The 12197-nt window shown below is 38.5% G+C and overlaps 1 protein-coding gene across 8 annotated transcripts in view; it reads right to left on the bottom strand.

Annotated features, from left to right (window-relative positions):
* The window catches only part of LOC130918526 (cAMP-specific 3',5'-cyclic phosphodiesterase 4D-like), a 172059-nt gene that overhangs the window by 4524 nt on the left and 155338 nt on the right, over positions 1-12197 (bottom strand). For all 8 annotated transcript variants that reach the window (XM_057840280.1, XM_057840282.1, XM_057840286.1 and 5 more), the window contains 6 exons: positions 7259-7431; positions 7082-7180; positions 4203-4367; positions 3987-4086; positions 3458-3612; positions 3214-3336 (listed from right to left, as the gene is read on the bottom strand). In XM_057840280.1, coding sequence (XP_057696263.1) covers positions 3214-3336; positions 3458-3612; positions 3987-4086; positions 4203-4367; positions 7082-7180; positions 7259-7431 — 815 coding nt within the window. The remainder of the gene's footprint in view (positions 1-3213; positions 3337-3457; positions 3613-3986; positions 4087-4202; positions 4368-7081; positions 7181-7258; positions 7432-12197) is intronic.

Here is a 12197-nt window from a genome sequence, read left to right as displayed (position 1 = left end):
AAATTAGATTTACATTTTTTGACCATTTAATAAATAATAAAATAAATGATAATAAATTCAAATTGATTAGCAAAATTAACTCATGAGTACAATTTGAAAAAACAATACCTAATAAAACAAAAACGACAATGTCATTGGACAGAGGGACAGTTTTTAATTTTTGGCTGCAGGTAGTAGCTGCTTTGCTATGGTGTAGGGTTATTTTGCACTGAGCAACTTGGTATGCCTCCTTATATGACGCTAACAGTGCTCGCTGAAAAAAATAATAAGTTACAAGCGGTTAATATCTTTAAGTGACATCTTAATTTATTTGGCTCCGCTGCAAACCTTTTTAGATACAAAAAACTTTCCTCGTCTTCCACTTGATTAAAAGTTAAAGCCAAAAGCTAAACGGAACATACGCTTTGTCATATTTACTCGTTTTAGCTCTTCATAACTCCAACTTTGCTGTGAGCTCTTGTTCGGTTAAAAAATACTGCGCACACTCTGAAAATGAAAGCGCCACTGCCACCCATTGAATGGATGTGGAATTACATTTTATTCTAGTACGGCCAAAATTTGTGTTCCCCAAGGTTCCCCGGCATCGCTCTGCGCCCCCCTGAGAATTACTGCATTAAGCTGTGTAAAGATTTTAAGTAAACTGGACATTATTATGTACATATACAGGGTGACCCACCCCACTCAAAAAAGGTGTCATTTTATTTTTTTTTGTTGAAATAAAAAGATACTGTACCTATAACTACTGTATCTTTAGCTGCAGTCTCTTTTTATTTCGAAAAGAAAAAAAAAATCAAGATATTTATATTTCTTTCCAAATTTAAGGTTTATTTTATTTTATTTTTTTTTTAGGGTGGGGTGGGGGGGTCAACCTGCATAAAAAAATAAAGCGGGACTCGAAACTTGAGTTATTTCAATGAGGGAGGAGTGAGGCCAGGGCTAAGCTCACACACAGTAACAGTGCATGTTCAGTTTACTTAGAAACACACATTTTGCCTGCAAACTTACAACTGATTTTATCAAGTTAACATTATTTACTTAGTATAGGTAGGCTACATGACAATTATTGGTCCCATAATTATCAGTCCGATAATAGGAATTATGATGTCATCCCAATAAATACAATAAAATTATTACTAGGCCCGATAATATACAGTATAATTATTTTGGCGCCGTGTCGGTGGATTGGGATGAGTGCGTTTGTTTCCACTCCTGTTTTGCCAGTCCAATTTATCAGTGATTGTGTGTGAGAGAAGAAGGGGGAGTTGTGCCATAAATCAAGCGCTCCCTTCTGTGACGTAGAACTAAAACTATGGCATTGTGCTAAAAAAAAAAACCATGGCGTCGGTAGAGTGAAATTCTTTTAGGTTGTCAGTGGAAAACGCTTCACTCGCAATTTGTAACAAATGCAAAACCGAAGTTCCACGAGGAGTGAAAAAAGTGTTGAGCTATAACACATCTTAATAAGCCACTTAAAAGATCACAATCGCTTCAATGGTGTTTTAAAAGAGTACGAGGACGTGTGAGCTGCGATTGAATCGGCCCATTCAATTCTAAAGCCAGCCAAGAAAGCCGGGGTTGTACCATTTAATGAGGCCTTTGAAAAGTTTCACAAAGATGACCAAGGGCTATAGCGATCACATACAGTGTGGCAAATAAGTATTTGGTCAACCACTAATTGTGCAAGTTCTCCCACTTGAAAATATTAGAGAGGCCTATAATTATCAACATGAGTAAACCTCAACCATGAGAGACAGACTGTGGAAAAAAAAAACCTGAAAATCACATTGTTAGATTTTTAAAGAATTTATTTGCAAATCACGGTAGAAAATAAGTATTTGGTCAATACCAAAAGTTCATCTCAATACTTTGTTATGTACCCTTTGTTGGCAATAACTGAGGCCAAACGTTTTCTGTAACTCTTCACAAGCGTTTCACACACTGTTGCTGGTATTTTGGCCCATTCCTCCATACAGATCTCCTCTAGAGCAGTGATGTTTTGGGGCTGTCGTTGGGCAACACGGACTTTCAACTCCCTCCTCACCCCGTGGCGTCAAAATGATAACAAGAACGGTGAGTAAAAATCCCAGAACCACATGGGGGGACCTAGAGAATGACCTACAGCGAGCTGGGACCACAGTAACAAAGGCGACTATCAGTAACACAATGCGCCGCCAAGGACTCAAATCCTGCACTGCCAGACGTGTCTTCCTGCTGAAGAAAGTACACGTCCAGGCCCGTGTGCGGTTCGCTACAGAGCATTTTGATGATCCAAAAGAGGACTGGGAGAATGTGCTATGGTCAGATGAAACCAAAATAGAACTTTTAGGTAGAAACACAGGTTCTCTTGTTTGGAGGAAAAAGAATACTGAATTGCATCTGAAGAACATCATACCCACTGTGAAGCATGGGTGTGGAAACATCATGCTTTGGGGCTGTTTTTCTGCAAAGGGACCAGGACGACTGATCTGTGTAAAGGAAAGAATGAATGGGGCCATGTATCGAGAGATTTTGAGGGAAACTCTCCTTCCATCAGCAAGGGCTTTGAAGATGAGACGTGGCTGGGTCTTTCAGCATGACAATGATCCCAAACACACAGCCAGGGCAACAAAGGAGTGGCTTCGTAAGAAGCATTTCAAGGTCCTGGAGTGGCCTAGCCAGTCTCCAGATCTCAACTCCATAGAAAATCTGTGGAGAGAGTTGAAAGTCCGTGTTGCCCAATGACAGCACCAAAACATCACTGCTCTAGAGGAGATCTGCATAGAGGAATGGGCCAAAATACCAGCAACAGTGTGTGAAAAGCTTTTGAAGAGTTACAGAAAAAGTTTGGCCACTGTTATTGCCAACAAAGGGTACATAACAAAGTATTGAGATGAACTTTTGGTATTGACCAAATACTTATTTTCCACCATGATTTGACAATAAATTCTTTAAAAATCAAACTGTGATTTTCTGGGTTGTTTTTCCGCATTCTGTCTCTCATGGTTGAGGTTTACCCATGTTGACAATTACAGGTCTCTCTAATATACTATCACATATTTTCAAGTGGGAGAACTTGCACAATTAGTGGTTGACTAAATACTTATTTGCCCCACTGTATTACATTCTGGATGACAAAAACATTTTAAGATACTGAGAGTTACATCTAGCCATTTTATGAAAAACATCACTGTACCGGGCAACAACTGCAATTACGTCAAAGGAAGGTGTTCTAACCTGGATTCGATCTGAATAGTTATCAAGCAGCAAAACTCCTAAACTGGTCACTTTCTTGGTCTCCACCATTGTCTTCATGTCGGCCAAGAAGTTCATATGTTTGGACATATCTGTGGCCAGCACCTGATGATAATATCAGAGGTGATACATTACAAACATGTTCAAGAGGGAAGGCTGCTGATTATATTTCCTTCGTAAACTATGGGGGAAAAGGCAGTAAAGACACTTGGCAGCTATGTCTCACCATGTCTATCACCATCTTGCGGAGGGAATCTCGCTGTTTCTTGCTGAGGTTCTGGAAGATGTCACAGTTGTCACCTTGAAGCAATTTGAATCCCACGGCAAGGTGATGGTTCTCTAGCACTGAGGCATCATTATACATTAATGCTAACTCGGAACCTGTAAAGGGAAAGGTGGAAGCTGCTTCAAATACAGGATGTATGTGGCAAGGAAAGTCACGCAACAAACTTCCAGACTCTCAACCAAACATTTAGACAGTGCTGTGTGTTTTACACAGCGCCAAACGATACCACATTGACTGCTAGTCAAATGCATACAAAGGCCGAATTTGTGATGCAGTTCATGTCTTGTGTGAGTTTTCACAATGATCTTGCACTATACATGGTTACAATAACATCCTTTTGACAGAGAAAACTAAATACAAAAAGTTTTTCGCACATCATGAAAATGATTAAAAGCATATGAATACTCCGATTCCTAGTCTTGAAACTAAATATGTTCACAAATATGTTCACAAAGAGCTAAAGACCTACTTGTGTTGATAAGGAACTGGTTTGTAACGCCAGGGTGGTCCACATCATGAATGGCACTGGCAAACAAAACAGCCATGATTTCAAGATCTGTGAATACAGCCTGGAAATAAATGGGAGGAAAAAAAACACATTGATTTCAAGAGGGCTTACTCATATTAGATTTTTTTTTTTTCAAAAGATGAGTCACATTTGATTCGAAATTACTAAATAGTTTACCTCTAGAGCAGGAGTAGACAGGAGGACGTGTGTGGACTGCACAACATCTGCTGCATGGATGTTGTTGTGATAAGCTACATCAGCACGGTAATGGTCCTCTAAAGTCATCATGAACGTGATGAAGGTGTTAATGGGGATCCTAAATGTCTTTAGTAAATCTCGCTCCTGGAAAGATTCACAGAGAATTCATGTTGACTATAAGTTGAAGATGCAGATTGATTTGAGAACAAAATGAAACTCAAAATCATGTCTTAAAGGGAACTTCGGACTTAAAGACTTGTAGGCTCAAACAAGCCACAAATGTTCTATTTAACTAAAATACGTCATTAGAAACACATTAAATATTGGCATTGATTTAAAAATCTATAGTACATGTTTTGACCTACGGAGGGCGCCATGTTTTATGCACGCAATGGACGCTCGGGGTGATGACGTAGTTTGTCACTGTCACTAGATGAACACTACCGTTCTGCAATTCCTTCCTACGCGGCGAGACGTCTAACACATGCACACATCGGTTAAAAGCGGTGAGTACTTACTATTTGTGTTTTTAGTAAGACTTTTATTACCTTTTCATCGCCTTAAAATACTTTTTGCATATGTTTCGCTCTCCTAATTTTAAGTACTGAGTTTTCTTGTGGTAGCTTTAAAGCAGATATTTTGACCACATTAGTCACGTAGCGTATTTAAACCACCCTTATTTGATATTACTACGTTTAAGTATTTTCTTAAAGCATCTGTCATATGTTCTGTCTTTATGTATCTAAACAAAAGAAGCTGAAAGCGCACAGTAGTACTTTGGGTGTCAAATTCACCTTTTGTAGCACGTCTCGCTGATGTAGCACATTTTGGCAGAACACTGGTTTAGTCCTAATTTAGTCTTGTCTCATCCTGTCTTTCCTGTTCACTTTGTTTTGTTTTTGCTGTTCGTTTTGTGAAATATCGACAGTGCTGTCATGCTCGTTAATGTTCCTCTCGGGTTCAAATTGAAAGGGCTGAACAGATGACATGTTTATGTCGCTAGAGTCATATTCTGGAAGCCTGGCAGCGTAACCCAGTGACATCACCGCCCTGTGACGTCAACAACAATGGCGACCTACTAGTTGAACTAATCTTACAAAATGAAAACATCAAGAGGGATTTTAATATTAAATTATTTTAACTCACAATAATGTGTATCTGTTAAGAACTACACATCCTTCTATCCGTGGTTCCCTTTAAAGTAGCAGTTTGAAGCTTTAATTATGACAAAAGCTATGCTAATTTCCCTTTGCCCATTCATGCTAATTTACAGGCAATGTTAGAGTGAAGTTAATGAACTACCTTTGGCACCTTTTAGTGTGTAAATTAAAATTACAATGTGTTCAAAGTGTCTTCTACTTTGCTTCCTATCTAGTGAACTGTGTGAGTGAGGGCGTCTTCTACTTTGATAATGAGAACATTTGATAGGGCAGTTTTTTTCAACCTTATTGAGCAAATGCATATTCAGATTTTACATTGGAAAACAATAGCACAGCAGACAACCAAACAAAAATATCACAAAAGTGGATACCATGTAACCCAATTTTTAGGGCTAATTTAGAGAAATCATCGAATAATGAATTCTCCCAAATTTTCCATCTTACAACGGCACATTGGTTGGCAGACGCTAAGGATTATTTTGAAAATACTTTTAAAAAATGTCTCATGATTTATGTTTTACAGTGATCCCTTGCTATATCCCGCTTTTTTAAACTTCGTGCCCTCAGTCCATCACAGATATTTTTCTATTAAAATAAATACATAAATGCAGTATTTTATTTTAAAAAGTTAAGATATATGCACGCATACATGTAGAAATCATTGTTTCCTTTCATATAATACTCATTTATATCATAATTATTACATTTACGGTGCTAAAAACCATTTATTAAAATACAGGCTGTTCCAAAATGTTTGACCCCATTTCGTAGGCCAATAATTTTGACAATTTTCGTTGGAATGACCTCAACTTTTTATAGCTTGTGTAGAAACATTTTTGTGTGTAACGTTTGGCATTTCTATCTTTTCAGGTTAAGAATTGCCATTCACTTCAAAAGAAAAGCCATTTGCGTGTTAGAGTATGCTCCGAAGACAGTGCAGCGTGCCTTCTTCAATAATTTTGCAAAGAAGGCACCACCTAGAGAGAAATTTCAGCGAGTTTGGCACGAGCTCGAATACTGACTCAACATGTGCAGAGTCACAGGCGGTGCTCATATTGAACATTTATGAAAATCTGTCATAGAACCAACATATATTTGTACTTTTCTTTGTAAATGTAACCAATAAAACTTATGACCTTCAACATAAAGTGTATTTAGTTTCAGTAAGATCCATCAAGTAGTTTCTGAGATATGGGCATTTAGAGTGGGGTCAACCATTTTGGAACACTCTGTATACATGAGGGGTTTTTTGTTGTTTTTGCCTTAGTTTTTTATATTTTTTATTATACTTTGGGGTAAAATAGGGGAAAAAACATGTCTTGTATGTATCTCCTTCCAATGCTGTTAAATCTGAATAAATACATTGAACCCCCCTCCCCCCAATTTTTTTTCAAATTAAAATGTAAATAAGCTACACCTTTAGTTCGCTGTTTTTCGCGCAGGGGACTGCGGGGTGGAGGGATCCCCATTAACCGCGAAAAACGAGAGATCACTGTAATACGCATTTAAAGCATGTAAACCTTTTTTCCCCTAATATGTCTATAAAGTCCAAATCTTTGCTCATTACGCATTGGTGTGGAACATACTTTCTATGATGAACCGATGCTCACTGTACCTCTAAATGTTTTCCATTGGTGGAACGTTTTAATCCTTAGCCCAAAACTTTCTTAGTGGTGTATTTGGTTAAGGTGTTCATACCTGAAAGATGGAGAACATGATGACCGTCAAAGGGCGGTTTCCAGAGTGCTCTGCTATCTTGAATACATCCAGACCCCAACGATTAAGGTCCTCAATCTCCTGAGGAAGTAAAACATTACATGTTATCAACATATGCTTCTCATTCTTTCTGAGTTTTGTTTGTTTTTGAAAACGCACACTGGCTAGCAGGTTTTCCTGTGGTGTGGTTACTCCAAAACGTGGGATGCAGGTAGATGCAAGGCTGGGGCTCTGTGTCACCTTTTTCACACCACTGATCTGTGACATGGGCCTCTTCTTCTTCTCCTTCTCTTTAGGCGGTGGAGACAAGATCTCCACATCATGTTGTTTTTCTGCAATTAGAACATAATGCATTGTAAACTATTAATCACAAAATATTACTGGACTGTACTTTATGCATGATGTTATGCATTCTGTCCGACTTTTGGAAATCTAAAAATGCAAGTTATCAAGGACTAAGCGGACCTATGGGGCCAATATCCTGCATGTACACTAGTAATCATTCAGAGTACATATTGTATAGTGCAGGAGTCGCGAGCTGTATCTGGCTCTTTTGATGAGTGCGTATAGCTCAACGCCAAACCATAATTTTAAATGTGAAACTGGCTGGGTCGCTGGACATGAACGAGCTGTGATGAGCTGATTGAGCATTCACACATTTTTTTGGACCTTCAAACGTACGTCGTAATAATATGCTTCAATTATGTGCCTATTGGTGGTCTTCCCGTTGTGGATTGCAGAGAGATGAGTGTTAGTACAGAGCTCCTCTCGCGCGATAAGTCTCGGCTCAGCCAGCAGCGGGGCTGGCCCCTACCAACTCAATGCAGAGCGAACTGTAGTATATAAAAATGCGAAGGAGAAATATAGATAGAGGTTCACAATCAGTTTGACCTCCATGACTTTTTCGCCTGTCAAAATTGTCGCCACTTCCAAGAGAGCGGGACTCATGAAACGGCTGCACTGAAACGCTCCACCTGTCTCGGCCACTGTTATTCACATGGCCCCCTGGATGGGATTTCCTCTCCCAGGATACATACGCACCAAGCACACCATATTTCTATTTGTTATTTTCCAGGTGGTAAGTGCGCAACTGAGCAATGATTGTAACATTCCAGGTAACGATTTCTGGCTTTCATTATTGTTTTCTACAGATTTAATTTACTCACAACTCGGCGACTGCTCGTAAAAGCTGAGCGTGCCCCTCACTCACAGTGCTCACAGAGGAACCGTGCTTACAAAACAGACTCTGACAAGCTGGAAACAGAACCTTATATATAATATACATACAGTATATACTGTATATACAGTGTGGCAAATATGTATTTAGTCAACCACTAATTGTGCATGGTCTCCCACTTGAAAATATTAGAGAGGCCTGTAATTGTAAACATGGGTAAACCTCAACCATGAGAGACAGAATGTGGGGGAAAAAAAACAGAAAATCACATTGTTTGATTTTTAAAGAATTTATTTGCAAATCATGGTGGAAAATAAGTATTTGGTCAATACCAAAAGTTCATCTCAATACTTTGTTATGTACCCTTTGTTGGCAATAACTGAGGCAAAACGTTTTCTGTAACTCTTCACAAGCTTTTCACACACTTTTGCTGGTATTTTGGCCCATTCCTCCATGCAGATCTCCTCTAGAGCAGTGATGTTTTGTTGCTGTCGTTGGGCAACACAGACTTTCAACTCCCTCCACACATTTTCTATCGGGTTGAAATCTGGAGACTGGCTAGGCCACTCCAGGACCTTGAAATGCTTCTTCTCCTTTGTTGCCCTGGCTGTGTGTTTAGGATCATTTCATGCTGAAAGACCCAGCCACGTCTCATCTTCAATGCCCTTGCTGACGGAAGGAGATTTTCACTCAAAATCTCTCGATACATGGCCCCATTCATTCTTTCCTTTACACAGATCAGTCGTCCTGGTCACTTTGCATAAAAACACCCCCAAAGCATGATGTTTCCACCCCCATGCTTCACATTGGGTATGGTGTTCTTCGGATGCAATTCAGTATTCTTTCTCCTCCAAAAACGAGAACCTGTGTTTCTACCAAAAAGTTCTATTTTGGTTTCATCAGACCGTAACACATTCTCCCAGTCCTCTTCTGGATCATCCAAATGCTCTCTAGCGAACCGCAGACGGGCCTGGACGTGTACTGGCTTCAGAAGGGGGACACGTCTGGCAGTGCAGGATTTGAGTCCCTGGTGACGCATTGTGTTACTGATAGTAGCCTTTGTTACTGTGGTCCCAGCTCTCTGTAGGTCATTCACCAGGTCCCCCTGTGTGGTTCTGGGATTTTTGCTCACCGTTCTTGTTATCATTTTGACGCCACAGGGTGAGATCTTGACCGGAGCCCCAGATTGAGGGAGATTATCAATGGTCTTGTATGTCTTCCATTTTCTAATAATTGCTCCCACAGTTGATTTCTTTACACCAAGCATTTTACCTATTGCAGATTCAGTCTTCCCAGCCTGGTGCAGGTCTACAATTTTGTCTCTGGTGTCCTTCGAGAGCTCTTTGGTCATGGCCATAGTGGAGTTTGGAGTGTGACTGACCGAGATTGTGGACAGGTGTCTTTTATACCGAAAATGAGTTAAAACAGGTGCCATTAATACAGGTAACGAGTGGAGGTTCATTAGACTTCGTTAGAAGTTAGACCTCTTTGACAGCCAGAAATCTTGCTTGTTTGTAGGTGACCAAATACTTATTTTCCACTCTAATTTGGAAATTTTTAAAAATCAAACAATGTGATTTTCTTTTTTTCCCCCCTCACTTTCTGTCTCTCATGGTTGAGGTTTAACCATGTTGACAATTACAGGCCTTTCTAATCTTTTCAAGCAGGAGAAATCAATTGGTGGTTGACTAAATACTTATTTGCCTTACTGTATGTATGTACAGTATATACAGTACATATATACACACACACACACACACACTGTATAGCTCTCGTGGAATCATGTTTTATAATATGTTGGATGTTTTGGCTCTCTCAGTCAAAAAGGTTCCCGACCCCTGGTATAGTGGTATACAGTGTTACATCTACATCTACATACGAAGATAATTCATTCCAAGACCTTGTTTGTAGGTCGAAATGGTTTTATGTCGAGCAGGATTTTCCCATAAGAATACATTATAATTCCATTATTTCGTTCCACTGCCCGAAAAAATACAATAAATATTGATGTTACTATTGCAAATATCAATTACAAAGACCAAAAACAAAAACAAAAACACATTATGAATAAAAATCAGAATAATAATATATTAATAGCGATAACAATAATAATACCTGTGGCAAATGTGTTTGCGTGGTGTACGTGAACGCATCTCGTGGTTGATTTTAGAGTGAGCCTTTCTAGTTTCACTTTCACTTTATTTACTTGCTGCGGGGGACACTAGGCTAAGTGTTGATGTAATAAATGATTAGAAACCTGACAAAGCTGGCGATTTCTTTGGCGATGTTACCACAATAATAATTGCCACCTTAACTTATAAAGACTGGCGAACGGAGGAGGACAGTCATGGCTGTATTGTTGTGCGAGACATATCACGGATGCATCCCACATTCATATTTTTCTATCATATCTTCACGTCAATCGTAACGATAAGCATCACTTTTTTCCCCCCACCTTCACTAGCATTGTTGGAACCCATGTTGATTCCTCTCACAAGAAAATCTGCCATGCATGCATCTTGCGGGAAAACAAACTGCGGTGCTGTCATAGATCGTCGTATTTAGAGCATGTTGTCAGATGTAGAAACAAATGGAGAGTCAAATTTTACGTCGGATGTCGAAAACATCGTGTGTTGAACCGATCGTATGTTGAGGTACCACTGTAGTTTCAATTTCCGACAAATAACAACTAGCCAACCATCAAGCTAAACCATACATATTTATCTAATCAATTAATGGTTTAGAGCCATTGTTTATCATGAAATTGTCCAAAACCTCTTATTTGAGCCTGGTAGCAGTGCATTTTGGCTGGCTTCTTTAGTCTTTGATGAAAGCAGAGTGATGATCTTTGTCATTAATCAAAATAAGTTATGTGCAAGCATCTGCTTTTTCTTCAGAAAACAATGATCAACACGTTTACCTATTTTCTGGCATGTTACAAAATGAACCAGTAACAGAATCATAACTCCAGAAATCAATGGAATGCACCTGTACATGCAGCAGCCTCAGAAGTGTGTCTCAAACTAGCAGGCCTATGCATTAATAAGTATAAGAACAGAAGTTCTTTTTATTGATATTGCTTAAATGTTCCTTATTTGGTTTTGTTTAATCATGGAAAAAATACCAAATAAACAACAATATTTTGTTAATGAACAGCAATTGGCAAAAAAAATATTTTTGCGATAAAAATTTAAATGCTGAATATACTGTATTATCATCTTATTATTCAATTAATTGATGCAATCATAGACAGAAAAATCGATTTAAAAAATATATTTACAGCTCTAATAGCAACCAAAGGAAGTCAATTTATAAAATGCTCTGTCTATGTATTTCTTTAACATTTCTAAAATTAAATTCACATAAATGTAACAAAGAAAAAAACAATTCCCACAATATAAAAACTGTTAAATCATTGACAGCCAAAATTGCTAACTGATTGATGTTGAGTGAAGGTACACATACTTTGTGTCATCTACTATTTATCGCAGTAACTTGCCCAGCTGTTTTTTGTTTTTGTATGTTTGTTAAAAGCATATATGTAGTTAAAAATGTATTAGCACTGTAGAAATAAACAATGACTTTACACTTCTTCACTTCCGTTCCTGTCAAATAATCTTTCTGACACTACACTCCAAATGTGGGTCACACAGAATTTTTTAAATAGCAATATGCTCCCAATTGGGTTTTGCTCAAACAAAACCTAAATAATAAAATAAATGATAAAATCTGTAGGTTCTAGATTAATAATTAAAAGCTAGCAAACTGGACCAGATGTAATACAGACACCCCAAAAACCCCTACGTTTAACAGAGCGTTTTGGTACTTCAATTATTCTACCTCATACAGTCAGTCAATTTCCAATGTAGCTAGTCATGCAAAAACATAGTTAAAACCAAAAAGAAAGCATCAATATGACTA

Source organism: Corythoichthys intestinalis, chromosome 7, assembly GCF_030265065.1.
Source record: "Corythoichthys intestinalis isolate RoL2023-P3 chromosome 7, ASM3026506v1, whole genome shotgun sequence".
Classification (NCBI taxonomy): Eukaryota; Metazoa; Chordata; class Actinopteri; order Syngnathiformes; family Syngnathidae; genus Corythoichthys; species Corythoichthys intestinalis.
This window is presented reverse-complemented; position numbering and strand designations above follow the sequence as displayed.